Raw genomic sequence first — 27,602 nt, forward strand, 5'->3', positions numbered from 1 at the left:
GGACCTGATAAATACGCATGCGCACTGCAGCTAACCCCCCTCCGCTTCCCGAGTGCACTGCCACGTTAGTGAGCGCCAGACACAAAACATAGCACCAAAAAAAGAAAAACAAAAACCAATAAGGAAGAACAAAATAGCAAATTTGACTGCAAATCTGTCTGTCCCTGCGGAAGACTTCTCGTCGACGAAGATGCTCAAGATATTCCTCCTGTGCACGTTAGCCGTAGCCATTCCGGCGGAGATCACCGAGGAAGATGACGTCCTGGTGCTTAAGAAAAGTAACTTCGACGAGGCTCTCCTACTGCATCCCAACATCCTGGTAGAATTCTGTAAGTAGCACAAAAGCCACCTAAAAGGTTGTCCGCCATTTTTCCTTTCTCTTCGGCTAGCTTGCTAGCTAACCTGTGTGTCATACAATGAAACTTTGTCGCCTTCCCCAAGTTACTTCCGGTACTGGCTAAATCCAGGAGTGGAATGGAAAAGTCTGTATAATGATGTTTCGATGCAGGCTAACACTTGACTTTGATACAGCTAATTACTTGGCGCGCTATACACAACATATAATACTTTAATGTACTTATCTTTGTAGTAGCATGTCTGTGGTCATTTAATGGTGACAATAAAGACAGAAGTTGTTTGCCAATGAGCTTTAATTTTGAACGAGTCACAAATACTTTGAAGCTGTAAGCAACTCAGGCCTGTCCCGCTGCTCTGGAGTCAGATTGTTGACCTGCTCCCAAACCACGTGACTATCCCTGGACCAATCACGGCCTGATCGTAGGTCAGACAAGCCAATGAGCTGAGGGTGGGCGGGGTTTCTGGATAGTGGAGCTAAGTTGACGTGTACTTAAAAGACTGCAGGGTGGCTTATTGTAAAGTATTGTAAAAGGAAGCGCTGCAGGGTATTAGTTTTTGGCATACCTGAATTGAATATGCTTAAGGGCGAACGCAATGGATGATCTGTGCAAAAATATTTTTTTCATCACCCCGTTATTTGATGTTTTTCAACAACATTCCCGTCTTTCACACCAACCCAGCATTAAAATGTTAAGCTCATTCAAGACTATGGCTGTTTATCAACCTCTAATAATTATCACATTTTCTGTACTTTAACATTTTTCTTAAAGGGGAACTGCACTTTTTTAGAAATTTTGCCTAAAGGAACTGCACTTTTTTAGTAATTTTGCCTATTTATAGAACAGACTTGGGCAAAATACGTCCCAAAGGCCACATGCGGCCCGTTAAGATTTTCAATCCGGTCCGCCGGACGTTCTACGTATTTTTTTTTTAGACCTTTAACATCAAAACTGTAGCCGCCATTATGATGTGCAGTGCCGTTTTTAAATGACCGTAAGTCTTGAACTATAGAAAGTATTTCAATGGTTGAAATCTGCGCTTTAGGATGGGCGGGATTCCTGTATGGTTGTGGAGCTAAGTTGTGTACTTAAAAGACTGTAAAGTATTCAAAATGATGCGCTGCAGGGTATTCGTTTTTGGCATACCTGAATTGAATATGCTTAAGGGCGAACACAATGGATGATCTGTGTAAAATATTTTTTTTCATCAGCCCGTTATTTGACGTTTTTCAACAACTTTTACGGTTTTCAAACCAACCCATCATTAAAATGTTGAGCTCATTCAAGACTATGGCTGTTTATCAACCCCAAATAATTATCACATTTTCTGTACTTTAACATTTTCCTTAAAGGGGAACTGCACTTTTTTTTAGAAATTTTGCCTTAAGGTACTGCACTTTTTTTTAAAAGAAATTTTGCCTATAGTTTAGAACAGACCTTTGATTGATTGATTGAAACTTTTATTAGTAGATAGCACAGTACAGTACATAGTCTGTACAATTGAACACTAAATGGTAACACCCGAATAAGTTTTTCAACTTGTTTAAGTCGGGGTCCACGTAAATCAATTCATGGTAACGTAAATCAATTCAAGGCAAAAATATGGCCCGCAGGCCACATGTGGCCCATTAAGATTTTCAAGCCAGTCCGCCGGACGTTCCACATAATTTTTTTTTAGACCTTTAACATCAAAACTGTAGCCGCCATTATGATGTGCAGTGCTGTTTTTAAATGACCGTGAGTCTTGAACTATAGAAAGTATTTCATTGGTTGAAGTCTGCGCTTTAGGGTGGGCGCGGTTTCTGTATAGTTGTGGAGCTAAGTTACTTAACCAAAGACTACTGCAGGGTGGTGCATTGTAAAGTATTCAAAATGATGCGCTGCAGGGTATTAGTTTTTGGCATACCTGAATTGACTATTATCTGTGTGAATGCTTAAGAGCGAACACATCTGTGCAAAATTTTTTTTTTCATCAGCCCGTTATTTGACGTTTTTCAACAACTTTTACGGTTTTCAAACCAACCCATCATTAAAATGTTGAGCTCATTCAAGACTATGGCTGTTTATCAACCCCAAATAATTATCACATTTTCCTTAAAGGAGAACTTCACTTTTTTAGAAATTTTGCCTAAAGGAACTGCACTTTTTTTTAGTAATTTTGCCTATCGTTTAGAACAGGCTTGGGCAAAATACGTCCCGAGGGCCACATGCGGCCCGTTAATATTTTCAATCCGGTCCGCCAGACATTCTACATATTTTTTTTTTTAGATCTTTAACATCAAAACTGTAGCCGTCATTATGATGTGCAGTGCTGTTTTTAAATGACCGTAAGTCTTCAACTATAGAAAGTATTTCAATGGTTGAAATCTGCGCTTTAGGGTGGGCGGGATTTCTGTATGGTTGTGGAGCTAAGTTGACGTGTACTTAACCAAAGACTACTGCAGGGTGGTGTATTGTAAAGTATTCAAAATGATGCACTGCAGGGTATTAGTTTTTGGCATACCTCAACTAAGTATTATCTGTGTGAATGCTTAAGGGCGAACACAATGGATGATGTGTGCAAATATATTTGTTTCCAGCCCGTTATTTGATGTTTTTCATCAACATTCACCTTTTTCACACCAACCATGTTTTTCATCAACATTCACCTTTTTCACACCAACCCAGCGATAAAATGTTGAGCTCATTCAAGACTATGGCTGTTTATCCACCCCCAAAAATTATCACATTTTCTGTACTTTGTAACATTTTTCTTAAAGGCCTACTGAAATGATTTTTTTTTATTTAAACGGGAATAGCAGATCCATTCTATGTGTCATACTTGATCATTTCGCGATATTGCCATATTTTTGCTGAAAGGATTTAGTAGAGAAAATCGACGATAAAGTTCGCAACTTTTGCTCGCTGATAAAAAAAGCCTTGCCTGTACCGGAAGTAGCGTGACGTCACAGGAGCTAGTATTCCTCACAATTCCCCATTGTTTACAATGTAGCGAGAGAGATTCGGACCGAGAAAGTGACGATTACCCCATTAATTTGAGCAAGGATGAAAGATTCGTAGATGAGGAACGTTACAGTGAAGGACTTGAGAGGCAGTGATGGACGTATCTTTTTTTGCTCTGACCGTAACTTAGGTACAAGCTGGCTCATTGGATTCCACACTCTCTTTTTTCTATTGTCGATCACATATTTGTTTTTTAAACCACCTCAGATACTATATCCTCTTGAAAATGAGAGTCGAGAACGCGAAATGGACATTCACAGTGACTGAACATGTAAATACACGATTAATAATATTCAGCTTTGCGAAGCTAAAAAAATAGAAGCTAACCTAGCTACGTAGCCAACGTGATAGCATCTATCTCAAATGCAGATATAAACTAAATAAAAAAAAACCCTGACTGGATGGATAGACAGAAGATAAAAAATACTATTAAACCATGAACATGTAAATACACGATTAATAATATTCAGCTTTGCGAAGGTAAAAAAAATAGAAGCTAACCTAGCTACGTAGCCAACATGATAGCATCTGTCTCAAATGCAGATAGAAACTAAATTTAAAAAAAACCCTGACTGGATGGATAGACAGAAGATCAAAAATACTATTAAACCATGAACATGTAAATACACGATTAATAATATTCAGTTTTCGAAGCTGAAAAAATAGAAGCTAACCTAGCTACGTAGCCAACGTAATAGCATCTGTCTCAAATGCAGATAGAAACTAAATAAAAAAAAACTCTGACTGGATGGATAGACAGAAGATCAAAAATACTATTAAACCATGAACATGTAAATACACGATTAATAATATTCAGCTTGGCGAAGCTAAAGAAACAGAAGCTAACTTAGATGCGGCGGCGGGCTTACTCACTGTAGTGCGTCTGCTATCCTGCTCAAAACACAACACAACCTCCTGGTGTTGGTGTTGCTGTAGTCCGCCGCTCCACCGATCGCACCTACAACTTTCTTATTTGCAGTCTCCATTGTCCATTAAACAAATTGCAAAAGATTCACCAACAAAGATGTCCAGAATACTGTGGAATTTTGTCGAAGAAAACAGAGGTATTTGAATTGGGTCCAAACACTTCCCTTGCCCTCGTGACGTCACGCGCATACGTCATCATACCGCGACGTTTTCAAGCGGAAGTTTCCTGGGAATTTTAAAATTGCACTTTATAAGTTAACCCGGCCGTATTAGCATGTGTTGCAATGTTAAGATTTCATCATTAATATATAAACTATCAGACTGCGTGGTCGGTAGTAGTGGGTTTCAGTAGGCCTTTAAAGGGGAATTGCACTGTTTTTAGAAATTTTGCCTATCGTTTAGAACAGACCTAGGCAAAATACGGCCCGCAGGCCAAGCGGCCCATTAAGATTTTCAATCCGATTTTTTTTAGACCTTAAACATCAAAACTGTAGCCGCCATTATGATGTGCAGTGCTGTTTTTAAATGACCGTGAGTCTTGAACTATACAAAGTATTTCATTGGTTGAAGTCTGCTTTGAATAAATGGATGATTATAAAATAAGTCAGTCTTGTCTTAAAATTAGGGCTGTAAACGAAAATATTTCATTGCGATTATTGTATTTTGTCTGTAGTTAACTCTTAATCACAGAAGTTTTATTAAACATATACATTTCAAGTGTTTAATATCAACATTGGACTGAAAAAATTATTGTCGCTCTATGCAATTGTCTGTTTATTAAACACAAGCTCACTATAAAGACAAAATAAATTGCACCTGCAGTGTGCCAAAACCATCTTTTCATGTGAATAGTTTTTTTGCCGTTGTGCCAAATATTTTACCTACGTGTTCACTACATTTCTTGCTTGTACGCCATCTGTCAGATGCCCCATGGTGTGGTCACTGCAAAGCGCTGGCTCCGGAGTATGCCAAGGCCGCTGGAATGCTGAAGGCGGAGGGTTCAGCGATCCGCCTGGGTAAGGTTGACGCCACGGAAGAGAACGACCTGGCTCAGGAGTTTGGTGTCCGAGGATACCCAACCATCAAGTTCTTCAAGGGAGGAGACAAGGACTCCCCCAAAGAGTACTCAGGTGAGCTGTTTTTTTCTTTTTTACCCAAACTGAATTACCAGAGGAGACGGGATGTTTTTAAAGCAACATTGCACAATTGTTGGTAAAAATTGATTTAAAAAAAATAAAAATAAAATAAAAATGATAATTAAGATTTTGTCGAAACAAAATACTGTTGTATTTTGAGATAGGAGCTGTCTCTCTGCTTTTTGTTGCTGTTAAGTTGCAAGAATACTGTAAACACAGTTATGAGCCTCCCCGCTGCTAGCTACTGTGGCAAATGCCTCATTGAACAATGTCGACTAATCGGATTATGAAGCGAACATCTATTCAGTAGCTCTAATTTTGCAATCGGCTTTTAAGTTCAGCTTGAGATAGTTTTAGGCACATGCTTACTAACAATTAAAGACTTCTTCACTCTGAAAGATTTATTCATTTTATAACTGCTACTCATAATTTTTTTACTAAAATATTTTTTACTCCATTTAAAGCAAGAGCAGACAACGTGCCTATAAAAACAACATATTTGATATAAAGGACTCTCAAAATGGCAGCAATATAAAAAACAAAACACCAACGCTATTGAGCTTTCTCTAAAGAGAAAAGCGTTTTGTGATAATCTGTTTTGAAAGCTGTACATGAGTGTGTATATATACCAAGTTTTAAAAAAATGTTTTTTGTCTCTGTTGTTAGCTAGCTAGGTAACAAGCTAACAAGGAGAGTTGGAGACAGTATCCTTCAGATGTTAGACAAGCCTCTTGTCACTTTAAAAGTTGTTTCTATTACATTCTATTTTGTATATTTCAAACAATATTTTTTTTGTTCCAAAAGTTAGTTCTTTTTAAAAGGTGTGTAAAATGTTAAAATGGTGGTGTTTTGGGGAGTGCACGCAAGGACTAAATTGATTTCAATTAATTTCAATGGGCGACAATGATTTGAGATACGAGTGTTTTGAGTTACAAGCTCAGACGTAACCAAATGAGCGTGTAAGTTGAAGTAGTGCTGTAATTCAGAGATGACTGCACCCTAACACATTGCCATTAGAGGCCACTCTGATATTTTAAAGAATTGACCCGTTTTCCAGACCATTGTCTTTTAAGTTCAATGTTTTCCAAAGGCTTCACTTTCCCATCGCCACTCCATTTTTTAGGTTATATTGTGTTTACGGTCATGGCAGCATTAAGAGAAGCTTGAAGTTGCTTAAAATGTTTAAATAAATCTACAACCTACTTTAAGAACAATAGAATGTTAGTTTATGTGCATGGACAGAAAGTCTTTGCAGACCACAGTTGCTACAGAGTGGCATTTTTTAGGTATTGCTGGAAGTAGGATGGAGGAAAAAGAAGACAGTAAATGAACGTATGTATTTGTGAACTTTCTGAAGTGGGAAAGGGGTAGGATTAAATAAGCGTTGCTTCTTCCTACTCCTTTTCGGACGTGATGTAAAGAGAAATTATATGAAATTGTGTGTATTACACTGTGTGTTCATGTTCGAAATAAAATTTAAAAAAGAAAAGAAAGAAAGGATGAAATGCGACTGAGGAAGCACAAAGACAGGACACAACTCTTAGTAAGCACAGTCTTAGAATGTACAGTACAGGCCAAAGGTTTGGACACACCTTCTCATTCAATTAGTTTTCTTTATTTTCATGACTATTTACATTGTAGATTGTCACTGAAGGCATCAAAACAATGAATGAACACATGTGGAGTTATGTACTTAACGAAAAAAAAGGTGAAATAACTGAAAACATGTTTTATATTCTAGTTTCTTCAAAATTGCCACCCTTTGCTCTGATTACTGTTTTGCACACTCTTGGCATTCTCTCGATGAGCTTCACGAGGTAGTCAACTGGAATGGCTTTCACTTCACAGGTTTTATACTTTTGATGCCTTCAGTGACAATCTACAATGTCAATAGTCATGAAAATAAAGAAAACGCATTGAAATGAGGTGTGTCCAAACTTTTGGCCTGTACTGTATGTGTATGCATCTTGCACCCTGCAATATAAAACAGGGAATTGACCCACCAAGGAGGAATGATGAAAGCATTTCAGCGCAAAATAAAATAAAAACCCTTACTTGGCAAGAGTGGGTCTATAAAACCCTGTCCAAAAGATTGAATATCGTGATAGTTTGCTATATCAATATATCGTCACACATCTAAACGAGAGAAAAAAAACAGGTAAATCGCCATTTTGGTCATTAGCCGTTATGCTGTCAAGCTATTTTCCTGTGAAATATTGATTGGAAGACATACCTGAATACATGTAACACAGATACCCTGAATGTTTTCAAATCAGACAAATGCTCAATGACTTGGGCAATGAAATGTTTCAGTCCGTTTAAAAAAATGTCAAATTTAGTGGTGATTCTTTGGATTTTAGGTCAATGACTAAGTTTACACTGCAGGCCAAAGTGGCTGAAATCAGATTTTTAAGATGTGTGAATTACATTTATATAGCGCTTTTTTGATCTGATTTTTTTTTTCCAGCTGACTTTTTACACTGCAAGTAAAATGTGATTTTTATCAGACTCCTGTGTAAACGTGCACAGGCCCCAATGTTGTCTAGATGTCACCTGTATACGCACTTCGATAAAGTGAAAACAAAGTTGACCGGGAGGAAGCTGCCTTTGTGAGAGCCTGTTTGCACTATTGAAAAGTGATGCACCGAATATTTGGTCATTTTAAATTGAAACTGAACCAGGTGTGATGAAATATCCATTTCCGCTGGCGACTGCTCCTTTCTGCCGCACACGCCAAAAAAATCAGATTCTGGTCACATACAGAAGTCAAATTTGAAAAGATCAGATTCCAATCGTATTCAGGACTACCTTCTGATGTGACTAGGGCTGCAACTAACGATTAATTTGATAATCGATGAATCTGTCGATTATTACTTCGATTAATAATCGGATAAAAGAGACAAACTACATTTCTATCCTTTCCAGTATTATATTGAAAAAAAAAAACATACTGGCACCATCCTTATTTGGATTGTTTCTCAGCTGTTTGTACATGTTGCAGTTTATAAATAAAGGTTTATTAAAAGAAAAAAAATTGCCTCTGCGCAGCATAGATCCAACGAATCGATGACTAAATTAATCGCCAACTATTTTTATAATCGATTTTAATCGATTTAATCTATTAGTTGTTGCAGCCCTAGATGTGACCTGAATCTGATGCCAAAAGATCAGATTTGAAGCACTTTGGAGTGTTTAGACTGGCAAAAAAAATCAGATCTTTCACTTTAGGGCCAAATAAATCTGTTTCAGTGTGCAGTGTTTGATTTTCAAAGTAAAATTTGGAGGTTTATTAAAGAGTGCCATCATTTGGTGTATTTGTCAGAAAAATAACGGCACAGGATAGAGAACACAGGGTTTCTCCTATATGTATCTGATCATGGCACGGCACCATGGCTAAATTGAAGCCACCACACCTTTTATAAAAATTGCTTTCTGTGGAGTTGAGGGAAGTAGCACTTTGGACTGAGACGCTGCTTCAGTGGGTCAGTCTGAATTTAAAATGTACATGTCAAAGTTGTCAATTAAAAAGTTTTGTTAATTAGTTTTATCTTCATAAATTAACTTATTTTTTTTTGTTTTAGCTGGAAGACAGGCAGATGACATTGTTAACTGGCTGAAGAAGCGCACAGGCCCTGCTGTCACCACACTGACCGACGTCACTGCCGCACAGTCTCTGATCGCCGACAGTGAGGTGCTGGTCATTGGGTTCTTTAAGGTGAGAGCATTTTGAATGTGCAGCCCATAATATGAACTCCAATCTAAAGAAGATATTGGTAAAGTTGTAATCTTGTAATGTAAGCAAATACGCCACAGCGTACACGTCAATGTCAGGCATTCAACAATCGCTATTTCTTTGGAATCAATAGCAGTCTTGCAGAAACTCTCCGCTTACTTTACTCTTTACACAAATCCTCAAAGCAACAAAATACAAATTGATGCTTTTTTCTAGTCGATGTACTTGATGAATTGTTGTAGCCCCAATGTGATTGCTGTTTTAAATTTTTTGTGCTGCCCTGGTTCATACACATAACTTTTTAGTCAAAAGTCTCATCTCGTTTGTGTAGATTTTTCTCTAAAACATAAAAGTACTTTTTTTTTTGTCTTCTTTATCATACAAAAATGTCAATAGGATGTTGAGTCTGATGGTGCCAAGGCCTTCGAAAAAGCAGCTGAAGCCGTAGAAGACATTCCCTTTGGCCTTACCTCCGAGGATGCCGTTTTTACCAAGTTTGAGGTGTCCCAAGACAGCATTGTCCTCTTTAAGAAGGTGAGTGTTAGCTTCTGTCATCAAAAACTCCAAAACTAATGTGGTAGCAATTACTACTAAAGCATTATAAATGACATGGATTGTATTTTATTATCTTGACTTGTTCCAACAGTAACATTTCACATATAGGAAGAATATAAGGCGCACTTAAAATCTTTTTTTTTCCTCAAAACTCGACAGTGCGCCTTATAACCCAGTGCGCCTAATGTACGGAATAATTCTGGTTTTGCTTACCAACCTCAAAGCTATTTTATTTGGTACATGGTGAAATGATAAGTGTGACCAGTAGATGGCAGTCAAACATAAGATAAATGTGTAGACTGCAATATGATGGCAGTCACACACAAGAGATGCGTGTAGACTGCAATATGACTCAAGTAAACAACAGCAACATTTTATATGTTCCATTGAAAATATAGAATGTTACACACGGCGCTCAAAAATCTATTAAAATGTTTTATTACGGCTTTGGTAAGCTATGAAGCCGCACCGCTTGATGGATTGTACTGTGCTTCAACATACAAGTATTATTATAGTGTGTGTATAAGGTAAGACATATTATCTGGCGTTTTGTTAAACAATATTATGCAAAAGCAACTTTTCTTATCTTCTGGTACCTGCTGAGCTGTATTTGGTATCTGCATAAGTCCTGAAAAATTGCGCGCGTCCGCCTTTGTAGTCGGTGCCGACACCATTGTTGATAAGCTTCTTCTTTTTCTCCTTGTTATGGAACATTCATCCTCCGCTGTTGCCATTTCTAATACAAAGTAGTGTAAAGTTCTTACTTATATCTGTCCGTAAACTCACCATGAAAGCACTAAAACATACCGGTGTAGTATGTTCACATTATTCACCCAAGGAACTTTAGTTCTTAAGAGAGTTGTTGTTGCACTAGTGAGCCACGGATGAGGAGATGCTGCTCCGTTATTGATTCAAGTAAAGTCTGAATGTCATTAAAACAGTTAGCTCCATCTTTTGACACTTCTTCCATTCCCGTCCTTGCACGCTACACCGCTACAACAAAGATGACGGAGAAAAGACGCTGCCGAAGGTGAGCCACTTAAATAAGACCGCCCACAAAATGGTGATCCTGAAGCGACTGGTCAAAATGTTGCATAGATTATGTTTTACAGATCATTTTCAAGTTGCTTTCTGTCAAAGAATAATATTACTCCATTAATGCGCCCTATTAGGGCTGGGCGATATATCGAATATACTCGATATATCGCGGGTTTGTCTCTGTGCGATATAGAAAATTACTATATCGTGATATTCGAGTATACGTTCTCACGCAGTTGCTTTTAGCTGCGGGCATTACACTACAGGCTCCTCTCACTCTTGTCTCTCCTTCTCACAGAGAGATAAAACAAGCGTACCTTCTTACATACTGTCGTGCATGCAACGTCATACGCCCTCGCCGAGCAGAGAGGTAGCAGCATGGGTAACGTTAGCTGTGGTGCTAGCGGAGTGGTGCCAGTGGTAATACGAGAGAAAGAAGGTGCCAATCTGGTAACAAATGAAGGAATAATTAATTCCAAGAAAAACCATCGTCCGGCGGTGGTTTGGCTTCAAGTGGGAATATGTCGAACAGACAACCGTAATAATGTCAAGTATGCGGCAAAAGTGTTGCTACAAAAAGTAGCAGCACTGCTAATTTTTAGCATCATTTGAAAAGTCACCCGCTAGAGAATGAAGAGTGCTTGAAACTCTGCATGTCAACATCTCCGTTCGGTGCCACACCAACAAAATGCCCAAGCAACCATTTCCAGATCAACACCGTATGAAAAAAATAGTCAACAGAAGGAGATAACGTTCACAATAGCCTACCACATAGTGAAGGACATACACTATTTGATTTCCTATTATGCAGCTCATTTTTATTTGACAGTTATGGAAATATCTTTTGTGACATCATGCACAAAAGTGCACTTTATTAGTTTTAAACTATTGTAGTGGCGTTCTGTACAAAAAGTGCACTTTAATTTAGTGTTGTTTTGATGTGTCATCTTAGTGACATCATGCACAAAATTGCACTAATAGCTTGTTTTAAAATGTTTCTTACAATCTTGCACTTTCTGTTTTGAAATTACATGAATGTTTGTGCCACTGCTGAATAACTGTTTAATAAATACAGTTTTGGTAAATTGACTTAGCTGTGATTTCCCTCTCTGCATGAAAGTGTAAAATGAGCATATATTAATGCAGTATGAACAAGAATGTTTTAATGTAGACACATAGAATCATCATACTGGTGGGATTATATGCATCAAGTGTTAATTCAAGGCTAACGCAAAATATCAAGATATATATCGTGTATCGTGACATGGCCTAAAAATATTGAGATATTAATGAAAGGCCATATCGCCCAGCCCTTCGCCCTATAATCCGGTGTGCCTTATATATGAAAAAAAGATCGAAAATCGACCATTTATCGGCAGTGCGCTTTATAATCTAGTGCGTCCTATGGTCCGCAAAATACGGTATATTAAAGTGGTCATTTTTGGCCTCACGTGAGTCTTTTTATTTAAGCTTGCGTTTTGGTCGACTGCACTTTTTTAGGATACGCGTTTGTAATCTGACACGGTTGACCCCACAGTATCCCAGGTGCTGATTTTGCCATGTCTTGAGGTCCCCCTACATTGCTTTTCACATCCCTGCCTTTTTGCAGTTGTGAGATCTGCTCACAAAGTGATGTGCGCACATGAGAAAAACAATCCACTCTTAGGCTAATTGACTTTGAGCAGTGAAAACTTTCTTCACTTACGTAGCTAATGCACATGTAGATTTAAATCTCCTACGTTCAAGCATCATAGAATTCCGCAAATGAATGAACCTGGAGCTTGAAACCTGATGGTACATTTTTTGTAAGGACACCTGCTGCAACCACATCTCTTGCATGTACACATTGATCGTGGTAATTGGTTTAGGATGCGTGCCATGGTCTCCATGGAGGACTAATGGAGCAGCAAAAGAAGATAACTAGAGGAAGTGGGGCATTATTACAAGGTTGGTTGTCTATAATCCGTAATGACAAAGTTTCGAGCAGCTTTAGATTCTTTAACCTTCACCTCAACATGTCAGTTAATGGTCCTGTCTGTTGACATGCTGTGTTCAGTCCTATGGTCGTGTAAATAACCTGGATCCATTAACTCATGTGGGCTCCTTGCCTGCAGTTAGGCAAACTCTCAAAACAGGGTCTCGAGGCAACAGGCTTCATTTTACTGCCAGGAATTGCCAGCAAGTCTGACAGCATGGCATCAGCCAAAACAACCTTCTATTGAGCTATTCTTAACACGCAATAGTCAGTTTGCCTGGAAATCCCCAGGCGATTTTCATGTGGGTTGTCAGTAAATGTTTTGTCATCCAGGCAGACAAATGTGTTTTTCTGTTTTCAGTTTGATGAGGGACGAAACACCTTTGACGGTGAGCTTACCAAAGAAAGCATCCTGTCTTTCGTTAAGGCCAACCAACTGCCTCTGGTCATCGAGTTCACTGAGCAGGTAATTAGTGGGGTCGTGTACATTAACTCACCGATCTAAATTTTAGTAATAAAATAGTCCGCAATGCCACATGTCCATGTGAACACTTCGTTTTTATATCTGTTTTACCCAAAGACCGCCACAAAAATCTTTGGGGGAGAGATCAAGTCCCACATTCTCATGTTCCTGCCAAAAGCAGCTTCAGACTTCCAGGAAAAAATGGACCAGTTTAAGAAAGCGGCAGAGTCATTCAAGGGTCAGGTAGGTCATCTCTAAGGTCACATTTTAGTTATGTTTTTCGCAGAAATCACTTACTTCATGTTAGGATGAAGACATTTTGTTTGACTAATTTTCTCTGTGTAGATCCTGTTCATTTTCATCGACAGCGACGTGGACGACAACCAGCGCATCCTGGAGTTCTTTGGCCTAAAGAAAGAGGAGTGCCCTGCCATCCGTCTCATCACATTGGAGGATGAGATGACCAAGTACAAGCCAGATAACGACGCCATCGTTGCAGAAAGTATTATTGAATTCTGCACACAATTCACCGAAGGCAAACTGAAGGTAGGATTGTGATTGACAACAATGCTTCCTTGCTTAATTCATTTTTGATTCAGATAGATTTAAAAAAAAAAAAAAAGAGCTTTATGCTGATTTGTGTAACTGGAAAACAACTAATAGTTGTCTGGGTGTACAACTTTCGGGGTGCAGAGGTTTGACTAAGTTTGAATATCATCAGCAAAAAACAGGCACGTGTTGCGATAGCTTCTCTATAATTCTCTACATATGGCATGTATAGGGATGTAATGATAAATGGCATTAATGATAACCATGGTAAAACGTCCAAAGGTTAGTATTACCGTTTTTAAATTAAGATAATCGAAAAACCAGAACTGCACTTTGATAAACTGACTGGTGCTGACTTAAATGGTAGCATGAATACAAGATACATTCTCTTTTTCCATTAAGAAACCACATACCCCAGTTTAAACTTGTATATAAACACATTGCTGTTTGGGCAACAAAGTTTTTCAATTGTGTACATTGACCCTACAGAGTGACCGATCAATAATCGGAAGAATACGAGACAGAGGTGCGTTCAAGGGCAGCTGAACAGAGTAGAATGCCACAACGACCGCAAGAACACACTTGTTAGTGAAGCATAAGAAACACAAAACATGCAAAATAGTGGGATTTCCAACATCGTATCTATTTATTTTAGTTATCAGAAGAAGAAAACAAAACTGGTTAAAATATTTCAGTGCGATTAGAAGTACTTAGTGAGCACATTCAACAATACCGTGATAACTGATCATTTCAGTCACAATAACCGCGATGGCATTTTCATATTGTTACATCCCTTGGTGCATGTGCTAGTTTGTTGGTTTGGGCTAGCAAAACACTGACAATGGCGAAAACTTTCGCACATGCAGCATAGCCAATTTTAGTGCGATTGCTCCTCTGCAATTTTAATATGAGCTATGTGTACGTGTGGGTTTAAGCAATTGGGTTAATGAGCAAAGAAACATGTATCTGCAGCATATATGTTGGTTGGGGAGACTGTGCAAGCAAAACTTTGAGACAACTGCAATTGCTACGCTACAGTTACATTTGGGGGGTGCGCATGTGTTTGTGGGTTCGAGCAATTGGACAAACTAACATAGAGATGAGCACATTATAGCCGACTGCAGTGTTATCGCTCTACAGTTATATTTGTTGAGCTTGCGCACAGGTGTGTGTTTGGTGGGATTTGGCGATCAAAGCACTGGGACAATAACACCCACCCACTCACGCATGCATAAATTGTAGCCAATTATAGTGCGATTGCTCCTCTTCCATTGCAATTATTTAGTATGTGGACATGCACAAATTGGTTGGGGGGATTGGGCTAACAGACATGTGCACCTGCTCAGTGCAGCCAACTGTTGTGCGATCGCTTCTACAAACGTTCATATTAGATGACAATAGACTACAAAATAATCTGCTAAATCGAAATGAAGTTGTCATTTTGAGTAATGTGATCGCTCCTTCGCATGCAATAGAAAAAGCAGATGAGGAATTATAAATGTGCAAACATGACACCAAATAACATGCCATTCAAAAAATAATTAAGATAAGGCAATTTAGTTTACCTCACCCAACAAGCCCAAGCACTCTCTTACCTGGCCAAGCAGCTGAGTAGCAAGCATGGTAGCTAATGTGGTACATTCTCACTTGGTGACAATTGTTGTGCTGTCTCTTCCTCCTCAGCCTCACCTCATGAGCCAAGACATCCCTGAAGACTGGGACAAAAACCCAGTTAAGGTTCTGGTCGGCAAGAACTTTGAAGAAGTCGTCTTCAATCCCAAGAAAAACGTCTTTGTAGAATTCTGTAAGAACTGTGCTTCTCAGTTTGTTTGCATAATGTTGAGAACAAATTAATTTTGAAACAGGATTAGGGCAAATCTGTTCGTCCTTACCGACCTTAGCGAGGCAAAAGGCTCATTTTTTAAAGTCCTATTTTCAACATGGCTGTTAAATAGGCAAAGTCTGTGTGTCTTGCCTGTAACCTGAATCTGTACCATTCTTAGTCTCACAGGGAACTAAGCCTTTTTCATTTCAAGCGTCGGTCAGGCTTCACACGTACGCAATGTGGCTGCTTCTGCCATGGGAATTGTTACCAGACACTGATGCTGAAAAGAGCCACTTAAAAATAGTAGCTGTATCATTCAGCAATTCACATTGAAATGTGCACTATTTTGGGTAAATTCTTTGATTCATCCCTAGTAGGGTATTGTGCAACTCAACAGATAATGGCTTATTTCTTAGGGTATGTCCACACAATCAGTATTTGTGAACAAAAAAAAAGGGTGATAGCGGAACAAAAGTCCTTGATTGAATGAACTTTCCTGTGTTGCAGATGCACCTTGGTGTGGCCACTGCAAGCAGCTGAATCCCATCTGGGAAAAGTTGGGAGAGAAATACAAGGACAGTGCTGACATCGTTGTGGCAAAGATGGACTCCACAGCCAATGAGATTGAAGTAGTCAAAGTCCACAGCTTCCCCACACTTAAATTCTTTCCGGTGGGAGATGAACACAAGGTATTTCAATCATTTATTTGAGCAGACTTTTTTTTAAACACACGAGCAGGTCTTCACCTGGTCTTGCAGTTGTTCATTGGAAATATAGGGGTTTATTCACTTCCAAAGTAACGGCCAAGTGTCATTAGAGCTTCTAGGTTTAGCAATGCGAACGGTGGAAATGTGAGCCTGTTGACCTCCATATGCTTCTTGTTTGGTTCTGCTACCTTCCTGCTTTATGATACTTGTAAGACTGCTTTCCTCTTGCGCCGATATTCTCATTTTTGCCATCAGTTGTTTTGTTGGTTTAGCTGTGGTTCTTAACCATAGGGCAGGGGCCTATTGTTGGGCTGTGAGCGCCCCTAGAGGGCTGCCAAAAAATACCTGTTTCTCATCTGTGGGCCGTATGGGCCACAGCAGTACACTGTTGTAATAGTTTTCCACCACTTGTGGCAGTAATGACAATATTTAAAAATATTTAAAAAAATGACTAAACAAAGAGGTCTGGAGCTAAAGTCAAAGAACTTTCTCAAAGCGCAAAAAATATGACTTAAGTGACAAAGCTGTATTTTAATTTCCGCCTGCAGTTTATTTGAGAAACATTATTTATTAATTAATTTAGAATTTTTAATTTTAGCACTAATTGTATTTACATTTTTCATCAATTGAGTAATTTTGCAGTATATTTTATTAGTGTTTTGTATTCGGCCTGACCTTAGCCTTAAAAAATGTATACACATTTTTATATAATTTTACATGGTTTATTCTGTTAAACTGTTAGTAGGTACAATTATTGAATACAATTAAAATCAAGACTGAAATTACTAAAAAGAAAAATGCTCCCGCAAATTATCAGTTTTGCTACACTTAAATAACTGCAGCCCAGACATTAATGTTGCACTACAATATATATCGCACAGCACAAGCTGCTATACTGGTTTCCCCCTCGTAGAAAGTGTGAAGATTAGCTCCTGACCCTAATTTGACAATGTCTGTGGAAGGCTGTGGTGTCTGCATTGAAATACATGTGTCCTTTTCACATGTGACCACTTCCAATAAAATCACGCCTGAGCAATCTTATACTGTATTGTAAAGCTTCTATATACCGGGTTGAAGAAATAAAAAAAACTACATCCTGTCAATAGGTGATCGATTACAATGGGGAGAGAACATTGGAAGGCCTCACCAAGTTTCTGGAGAGTGGTGGTCAGGATGGAGGTGCTCCTGCTGGGGATGATGATGACGACGACGATGACTATGATGAGGTAAGAAATTCACCATTTATTGGTATACGTGTCTTTGCACACAATATACGATGACAAGTTGTTTAGTGGCGTGACTTCTAATTCTAGCAGCATTAAGATATGTTAGTTTTAAGTATATATTATAGTATAAAACTTAAGCAAAGAATGTAGACAAAATATGCAATGATTATAAGTTGCAGCAGTCTTTCGAGCAGTGTTATTTCACATAGGGTGATAAAGAACATAATTATTTTACAATGTATGAGTACCTACAGTAGCACAGATGTATACAATTTAGGGCTGTCAAGCGATTAACATTTTTAATTGAGTAATAGCATCTTGTCTGTAGTTAACTCGTAATTAATCATGATATCACAATTTTTTTATATCTTTAATAAATGTACCTTAAGCAAATAATTTTCGAGTTTTTGGTACTACCAACATGGGACAGGACAATTAGTTTTTTTTTATGCAAATGTTTTTTTTTTGTTGTTTTTTTTTTTAAATGCTCAATACTAAATGGACACAATCTTTTAAAGACAAACACACTATGTATCCTTCACACAATTATACTGTCTCACACATGCTTATAAGCTTGTGATACAGGATCCCTTTAAAACTAAACCTATTTTTAATAACAATAAAAAATGGCTTGCAGTGTGCCAGCACAGCTCAGCTGGATGTGTAACTGTACTGCTCAGTCTTTTTAACGGACTCCCGAATTTTAGTACCCCTACCAAAAATCTCCCGGGGCAACCATTCTCCCGAATTTTCACCCGGACAACAATTATTAAGGGCGTGCCGTGATGGCACTGCCTTTAGCGTCCTCTACAACCTGTCATCGCGTCTGCTTTTTCACCATACAAACAGTGTGCCGGCTCAGTCACATGTTGTATGCGGCTTCTGCATACACACGAAAGTGACTGCAAGACATACTTGATCAACAGCCATACAGGTCACACTGAGGGTGGCCGTATAAACAACTTTAACACTGTTACAAATATGCGCCACACTGTGAACCCACACCAAACAAGAATGACAAACACATTTCGGGAGGACATCCGCACCGTAACACAACAGAACAAATACCCAGAATCCCTTGCATCCCTAACTCTTCCGGGCTACAATATACACCCCCGCTACCACCAAACCCCGCCCACCTCAACCCAGTCCCCCACACCTCAAACCCCCCCCCCCCCCCCCAAATCTACCGAATTCGAAGGTCTCGAGGTTGGCAAGTATGCTGTGAAGTGAGTAAGGTTGTATATACTGTATAGAGTAGACTAACCCATGTGGTTCCTGTGGATGTGAACACAATTACTGTAGTGACTAAATAACATAGTGACTGAAACATACATAGTGATTCATTTGGATGAATGGGCTATGTATTTATGTCAACTCTGTTGATACTTTTTCAATTATTTAATCACTAAAACATCTTTTAAATGGTGCTTTTTTTTGCTAATATATTGCATGTTCAATTGCTGAAAAACCAAGAGCTTCGAAGGGGTTGTCCCTCCCACCAGGACCTAGCTGGGGACCTGTGGCCCCCAGACTCCCGTCTTTTTCATTAAGTTCATATCACATGCCTGTTTAGAATTGTGCACCCCATCAATTTTACAAAAATCTCTGAAGTTGATTAGAAAGAATGGTTCAGATAGACTCAAGGTATTTGAGTGCATTTAATCTTTACTAGTTTTCGTTGTGTCTTAAGATCCTAAAATAGCCCTAGGATGAGTCATGATTGTAGGTCCTAACATTATCCCTGACCCCTATTTCTCCAAGTGGGTGTGCTTAAAGGGGAACTGCACTTTTTTGGGAAATTTTGCTTATCCTTCACAATCATTATGAAAGACATGACGACGGACTGATTTTTTTATTTTTATTATGAATTCTAAATATTAAATTATGTCAAGTCTGCTTACAATAGAGACTATGGGAGCTGTTTAATTGTAGAGCCCTTAAAAACATCCAAATACCTCCATATAGGTTTTATATACATGATGTAAGTATAAATGTAACTAAGTAACTGGTACATTTATAATAACGTTGGCAATTTACATATTTTGAGCATTTTAATCATACGCGGCACATTAATTAAAAAAACTCATAACGTTTGCTTTTTTTTCTTCATCCCTGATTTCTGCTCACTGTAGACTTTGAGAGCCAACAAACATAATTAAACATCACTTACTGTGCAAGGTCTGCTGTCATTAGGTTGCCGACTGCTAGGATGTTCATATATTCCATTGAGATGAAAAATTACCATAATCCTTGTGAGGGCGGAACAAGTGTTTCATGTTGTCCACGCCAGTTCCAGATCCTAAATGGCTGTCAAAGTGTGCCAACTTGTCAGATTATATCTTCAGCCATCTTCTTTTCAGGTGAGAGGCATGATTGATGATCTACAATAAACTTACAGGGTGCATGGAAACAAGCAAGCAGCTGATCAGTTGATGATGTAAACATCATATTAATATCACTAATACTTGGTTATATTTAAGTTGCTTAATGTAAATGGAGTATTGCTGGCGCTTTTTGAGTGGTTATTGATTTTTATGGGCGAAACAGTGGACCTCCCATTGGCTGCGCTGTTATTAGCGGACTTCTATTTACGTTTAATATTTAGAACGCATTTTTAAAAATCCATCCGTCATGTTTTTCATGATTGTGAACGATGGGCAGAATTCCCCAAAAAAAGTTCCGTCCCCCTTTAAACTAAAAGATCGATAGTTGAACAGTGAGCATTGAAGTCGTTTGTAATTCACAATTTCAAGTGTAAATAGGTGAGATGTTAATGTGTCGGGTTTTAATGCAGAGGATTCATGCTGGCTTTTAATTGCCGCTCACAAAGCCGAACATTACGGGTCCTCTTTGCACAACAGGACTGATTAATTTTATTACCACTCCTTCTCAGAAGTCTAATTTGAGCACAGCCTATTACTGTCCACTCATATCTTCTACAGCTGTTCTGTTTACTGGGCCTTGCCCGGAGACGCACGTGCAACATGGAGGGCCTTCCTGCGCACATCTTTCTCAGCTGGTCCCAGACCAGACAGGAGTGCAGATGTCACATAAAGTGGGGCGAGGGGGGAACTATTTGATCCCATACTGGTTTTTACAAGTTCACCCTCTAACAAAGATATCAACTTTTTTTTTTCGTAGCTTGATTGTCACAGAAAGATCTTCAAAAAAAATGTAAAAGTTCATACATTTGTATTTGATACTGTGAAATAACTATTTAAAGGCCTAGTGAAACCCACTACTACCGACCACGCAGTTGATAGTTTATACATCAATGATGAAATCTTAACATTGCAACACATGCCAATACGGCCGGGTTAACTTATAAAGTGCAATTCTAAATTTCCCGCCACACTTCCTGTTAAAAACGTTTTATTATGCTGACGTATGCGTGTGACGTCACGAGGACAAGGGAAGTATTCGGAGCCCGGAGAATCCTATACAACAAGCTCTGTTTTCATTTCATAATTCCACAGTATTCTGGACATCTGTGTTGGTGAATCTTTTGCAATTTGTTTAATGAACAATGGAGGCTACAAAGAAGAACGTTGTAGGTGGGATCGATCGGTGTATTAGCGGCTGGCTGTAGCAACACAACAAGAACTTAGCAGACGCCTAGCCGATGCTAGCCGCCAAACCCACGGATGAAGTCCTTCGTCGCGCCGTCGATCGCTGGAACGCAGGTGAGCACGACTGTTGATGGGCAGATGAGGGCTGATGAATGGGCAGATGAGGGCTGGCTGGCGTAGGTGGAGCGCTAATGTTTTTATCATAGCTCTGTGAGGTCCGGTTGCTAAGTTGCTAAATTAGCCTTAGCGTCGTTAGCAACAGCATTGTTAAGCTTTACCAGGCTGAGAATTATTAACCGTGTAGTTACATGTCCATGGTTTAATAGTATTGTTGATCTTCTGTCTATCCTTCCAGTCAGGGATTTATGTATTTTGTTTCAATCTGCATTTGAGAACGATGCTATCACGTTAGCTCAGTAGCTAAGTGTGTCACCGATGTATTGTCGTGGAGATAAAAGTCACTGTGAATGTCCATTTCGCGTGCTCGACTCATTTTCAAGAGGATATAGTATCCGAGGTGGTTTAAAATACAAATCCGTGATACACAATAGAAAAAGGAGAGAGTGTGGAATCCAATGAGCCCTTGTACCTAAGTTACGGTCAGAGCGAAAAAAGATATGTCCTGCACTGCCTCTAGTTCTTCATTCTAATGTTCCTCATCCACGAATCTTTCATCCTCGCTCAAATTAATGGGGTAATCGTCGCTTTGTCGCTCCAAATCTCTCTCGCTCCATTGTAAACAAAGGAAAATTGTGAGGAATATTACCTCCTGTGACATCACGCTACTTCCGGTACAGGCAAAGCTTTTTTATCAGCGAGCAAAAGTTGCCAACTTTATCGTCGATTTTCTCTACTAAATCCTTTCAGCAAAAATATGGCAATATCGCGAAATGATCAAGTATGACACATAGAATGGATCTGCTATTTCCGTTTAAATTAAAAAAAATAATTTCAGTAGGCCTTTAATACCAAAGCAAAACATGAATCCGCAAGTACTTGGTGGAAAAACCCTTGTTGGATGTTTTTTGTGATTATGGCAAAAGTCACAATTATTGAACCTTCTACCGCACTTTCGGTTATTGCACGGCTATCCCACTCAACTATTCTATTTGGGCGAGGTCTTCCTTGTTGTAGCCAAAGTGTGTCTGAACTAACCATGAATGTGTACACACTCGTGTTGTATCGCTCAGCTGTGTTTTAGTTTCCTCCATGATGGGACTGTCACATGACTATTTCTTCCCATGCCTTTCTAGGAATTTGTTGTGCTTTGCAACACATGGATGCATGTCGTAACTGCACAGCTAGTAGTGTATTTTAGGGGGTTGGTGTACAGCAAAACAACAAACAGCAGTTTTAACGCCAGTTAAAATCTTTGAAGTTGGCTTTTTATTATTTTTAACGAAGGGTTTCAAACATTTCAGAAGGGATTTTGGCCAGAGGAACATTCCGATAGCAGATTGTTTCCACCTCCATGTTTGTTAGTAGTGATGCCGCTGGATTAGTTTCAAGTTTGAATGGTCAACAAAAGTATGGCAAGTCCATTCCTCTCTTTCTGGCGTTATGTTTTAACATTCTTGGCTTGCTGATTCTGCTTCAGTATGGTGCAGACGACCAGTGATACATTTGTGTTTTTAATCATTTATTTGTGATTCAATGAATGAACTTCTTCTCAGACTGACCTTAACGTGCACTTTTTTCCTTTACATGGTTGGAAAAACAGTTATTTGCATCTCTAGCTATGAGCTAATACTGGCGAGTAAGACCAAATGTTTTGGTGTGACTGAGTGTCAGACATTTGCTACCCTGATTATTGCGGGGATGTTTAACTATTTGCTTGCAACTTAAAGCATAACAATAGTCGGACAGCTCTTCTATCAAAACACTCTTAAAAATGTCATTAAATCACTGTTGGCGTTAACACACTTTTTGTGTCTTTTTACGCATTGAAATCAGAAAGGACGCGCATTTCCGAAAGTCCTCTTCAGGAGCCACTTTTCAGCAAATGGCTCACTTATGAAGATGGAAAGATGTTTTGCACGCCATGTAAATGGGCTAATAAAACAACACATTTACGACTGGGTGCACTGATTTTCAAAGATCCAGCCTCACCAGGCACCAAGAAACATCCTGTTACACCTTTCCTGCTTGTCTGCTCCCAGACCGTGGTCCAGGAGCGCATGGGAGACGTTCCCTCCAGGGCCGATATATTGTCGGGGGTTAACACCCTCCACTTTACCCGGCAGTGGCTCCCTACAGTTCCGTTCTTTGGTCGGAGTGACGAGGCTGTCGATTTGTTACAACTCTTTATTTGTGTTTTCCACAAAGCCAAGCGGATATCCACCAGGCTATTAACACTCCTGAACATGCTAGCGCTCCCTCTCCTAACTTGCCCACTCACTTACACGCGTCACTCACCCCACATGCTGCCATTCTTAAAGGAGAACACACAGCTTATGGCCATCACCAAGCCAGAGATGAAATGCTAGAGGCATTGAGTGCAACTGTATTAAAATGACATTGAAACTAACTTGCCAAATTCTAAGTTTGTTGGCATTATTTGCCATGAAAGTGTAGATGTGGCGGTTTTTAAACTGATGAGAATATATAACATACAGGTGAGAATAATCAATTCCATTTGTCATATGCATGTATGCCTTGGCACACCACTATCATCATTTCATGACCGAAGCAAAAAACTTTTTACACTCTTATACTAAAATAAATACACCTACAACTTCCATCCATCCATTTTCTACCGCTTGTCCTTTTCAGGGTTGCGGGGGGTGCCTGAGCCTATCTCAGCACCTACAACGTATTAAATGAAAATATAGAAAAAAATACCGGCAGCAGTAAAGAGTTTAGATCAGTGGTTCTTAACCTGGGTTCGATCGAACCCTAGGGGTTCGGTGAGTCGGGCTCAGGGGTTCGGCGGAGGTCAAGACACAACCGACTCATGTAAATAAAAACTTCTCCCTATCGGCGTATTACGGATACGGCAACAGCAGAAGTCAGACTGATTTGCAGGTGTGTAATTTGTTGTGAGTTCATGCACTGTGTTGGTTTTGTTCTTTGAACAAGGTGATGTTCATGCACGGTTCATTTTGTGCACCAGTAAAAAACATGGTAACACTTTAGTATGGGGAACATATTCACCATTAATTAGTTGCTTATTAACATACAAATTAGTAACATATTGGCTCTTAACTAGTCATTATTAAGTACTTATTAATGCCTTATTCGGCATGGCCTTATTATAACCCTAACCCTCTAACCCTAACCAAATAACTCTAAATTATGTCTTTGTTACTTAGAATATGTTCCCCATACTAAAGTGTTACCAAAAACATATAACTTTGTCTTGAATTTGAAAAAAAACCATTTTATTTTTCACGAAAGAAGGGTTCGGTGAACGCACATATGAAACTGGTGGGGTTCGGTACCGCCAACAAGGTTAAGAACCACTGGTTTAGATCCATGAAGGAAAGAAGAAAGTGAATCAATGAATGTTTATAACTGAATACATTTACATATGCATAACAATGTATTTTCTTTTGTATAATTTTTTTAATGAATCAACGTTTATGACAACCTTTTTCCAAAACACAATATAGAATGTGAGATATAACAGGATAATTCATACATTTATCATTTGTTTTCAAGACGGTTAAAAATTGGGACCCCAAAAATTTACTGTGGGACCCCATTTTTATGACTTGATGGGGTACCTGTGACCCCATTTTTTTAATTCCTAGCACCAACACTGTCAATGTTTTTGATGGATTGTTTTTACATCCAAAAATGTTTGCACTTCATGCTCTGATTGTAGTTGTTTGAGGATTAAAGTAACATTTGTGTTTGCTCGCCAGGATCTGGGTGAAGGTCAGGACGAGGACTCTGACGGTGAGGATGACGATGGTCATGACGAGTTGTAAGAACTGGTAGGAGAGAAAAAAGGAGTTCCACCCTGTCCCCTCTTTACAAGTCACTACACTAACTTCACTTTTAATTGAACCCCCCTGACCCCGAGAACATTAATAAGTCACTTTCGTAACCGCCAAGTAGTTGGCCAAGTCAGCACATGAGTGGCGAGGCGGCCCCCAACCTCACATTCTGGTGTTCTATCTGAAGGGAGGGGCTGCACAGTGATGCCTCCAGCAAGGCTTCCACGCCAACTCTCTGCCTTTTTTTCTCAAACCTGATTTTTTTTTTTAGCCATCAAGAGTCTGCGCTAAAGCGGTTTTGTGCGAGGACAAGTGGCATTCTTGTTTGTATTTTCCCTCGCCGTGTAGCAACTTCTTGCCCCTCTGTGTAGTTAAAGATCTTCGTTTGTTGCTCTCCTCACTCGTCTTGAGGAGGACTGACCATTTTTCTAAAAGGAACAAATGCTAACTTTTTTTGGCTAGGGGAAAAAACATGTTTTATTTAATTTCTTTAACTATCTAGTGTGTTTTTTTTATGTTTGACCATCGTGCCCAGTTGGCCTCCTTGGGCAGAGTTGGCACTTGGACACACTCAGGCCATGGATGTTTGGTTTTGGCGTTTTTTTGAGTGGGTTCTGCAAAGTGGCGTTGTGTTCATGCCTCACTAGAGATTGTTTTTGGTGACTCAAACAGGACATTTGATGTTGGTTTGAGAGAAGTGCTTGTTAATCTGACGCGCCTCACACATGCTGTACCTTGTATCCATCTTGGCTCTCCCAACACGCTACTTGTCACCGCAAACTCAAGTGGGAATGGATTGTTTGCATTTAGTCTTATTGACTAAAATAGAGCGTACTGTATTACTGTAGGTGGTGGCACAAGTAGAGCTAGGAGATTACGTTTAACATCTGTACAGCAGTGAGGGATACTTAAAGCATTCCATCATATCCAGATTGGTGTGGAAAATGTGAAATGGTGGCCAATAAACAAAAAAAATGAAAAACACATTTTGCCTCCTGTTTTTGTTTTGCAATGTCAATTTAGTCATACACGTCAAACGTCTGTTTCCAACTATATACAAAATCATTCTTGCGTGTTTTGCCCCAATGGGAAGGCACAAGGAGTACCGTATTTTTCGGAGTACAAGTCGCTCCGGAGTATAAATCGCACCTGCCGAAAATGCATAATAAAGAAGGAAAAAAAACATAAGTCGCACTGGAGTTTAAGTCGCATTTTTTGGGGAAATGTATTTGATAAAACCCAACACCAAGAATAGACATTTGAAAGGCAATTTAAAATAAATAAAGAATAGTGAACAACAGGCTGAATAAGTGTACGTTATATGACACATAAATAACCAACTGAGAACGTGCCTGGTATGTTAAGAGCCTACTGAAATGAAATGTTCTTATTAAAACAGGGATAGCAGATCCATTCTATGTGTCATAGTTGATAATTTCGTGATATTGCCATATTTTTGCTGAAAGGATTTAGTAGAGAACATCGACGATAAAGTTCGCAACTTCTGGTCGCTGATAAAAATGCTTTGCCTGTACCGGAAGTAGCGTGACGTCACAGGTTGTGGAGCTCCTCACATCTGCACAGTGTTTACAATCATGGCCACAAGCAGCGAAAGCGATTCGGATCGAGAAAGCGAAGATTTCCCCATTAATCTGAGCGAGGATAAATGATTTGTGGATGAGGAATGTGAGAGTGAAGGACTAGAGGGCAGTGGAAGCGATTCAGATAGGGATCTTCCTGGATAGATAGGAGTACCAGTACTTTTTTTAGGTCAGTTCAGGAGGACAGTCAAGATTCTGGTCAATTGATAATCGCAATTATGACACTTGCACGCTGTCACATTCACTTAATCAGGTGGCGCTGCAACGCATAAAAAAGATGGAGGTCATCAGCTTGGAATAATTGCAAATAAGGAAGCAACACCCCACAACTTTGTGACACGACACTGTCTTCGCCTCAAAAGTCAGTCATGTCGAGCACACTAATAATCCAGCAAGTGTCGGTTTGAAGTGGACCTGCTTTACTCCAGAGTCCCGACCAATTAACTGTCCTTTCAGCCATCTAGTAATCCACAGCCCAATATTAATCCACTCCAAAAAGTGAAAAAATAAGTAACAATCCATAAATTGCTCTGAAGCAATCCATTTTCTACCACTTGTCCCCCTCTTGGGGGGTGTACTAAAGCCCATCCCAGCTGCACTTGGGCGGAAGACAGGGTACACCTTGGACCAGTCGCCACCTCATCACAGGGTCAATACAGATAGACAAGATTCACACACTAGGGCCAATTTAGTGTTGCCAATCAACCTATCCCCAGGTGCATGTTTTTGGAGGTGGGAGGGAACCGGCGCAGTCACGGGGAGAACCTGAGCCCCCGTGGAACGAACCCATGACCTTATTGTGAGGCACACACACTGTCCCCTGTGCCGCTGCTAATATATTTTATATGATGTATCATGTGAAACAGCTGTGTCATTGAGGGGCCATATTGCAGTGAGGGCTTCCATCAAACGGCAAATATGAATTATGCATTTGAATATTGAGAATATTTTTTATGTAAACTGTTAAAAAATAAACATCTGTAGATTTTACAGGG

The 27,602-nt window shown here is 39.3% G+C and overlaps 1 protein-coding gene across 1 annotated transcript; it reads left to right on the plus strand.

Annotated features, from left to right (window-relative positions):
* Positions 1 to 25,992, plus strand: LOC133639211 (protein disulfide-isomerase-like). The gene is made up of 11 exons (XM_062032353.1): positions 1 to 329; positions 5,210 to 5,416; positions 9,004 to 9,137; positions 9,552 to 9,689; positions 13,085 to 13,189; positions 13,304 to 13,429; positions 13,532 to 13,732; positions 15,419 to 15,539; positions 16,068 to 16,249; positions 17,374 to 17,493; positions 24,932 to 25,992. Exons 1-11 carry the CDS (start codon positions 191 to 193, stop codon positions 24,995 to 24,997), a joined length of 1,539 nt encoding a protein of 512 aa, XP_061888337.1. The 5' UTR covers positions 1 to 190; the 3' UTR covers positions 24,998 to 25,992.
* Positions 25,993 to 27,602: the final 1,610 nt, after the last annotated feature.

The sequence above is a fragment of the Entelurus aequoreus genome, linkage group LG22, assembly GCF_033978785.1.
Source record: "Entelurus aequoreus isolate RoL-2023_Sb linkage group LG22, RoL_Eaeq_v1.1, whole genome shotgun sequence".
NCBI lineage: Eukaryota > Metazoa > Chordata > Actinopteri > Syngnathiformes > Syngnathidae > Entelurus > Entelurus aequoreus.

What these genes read in the sequence shown, in the direction of transcription:
- LOC133639211 (XM_062032353.1), top strand. Translation starts at nt 191, where the DNA reads ATGCTCAAGATATTCCTCCTGTGCACGTTAGCCGTAGCCATTCCGGCG. An exon ending in CAACATCCTGGTAGAATTCT is followed by an intron (nt 330 to 5,209) that starts GTAAGTAGCACA and finishes GCCATCTGTCAG; the next exon opens with ATGCCCCATGGTGTGGTCAC. An exon ending in CTCCCCCAAAGAGTACTCAG is followed by an intron (nt 5,417 to 9,003) that starts GTGAGCTGTTTT and finishes TTTTTGTTTTAG; the next exon opens with CTGGAAGACAGGCAGATGAC.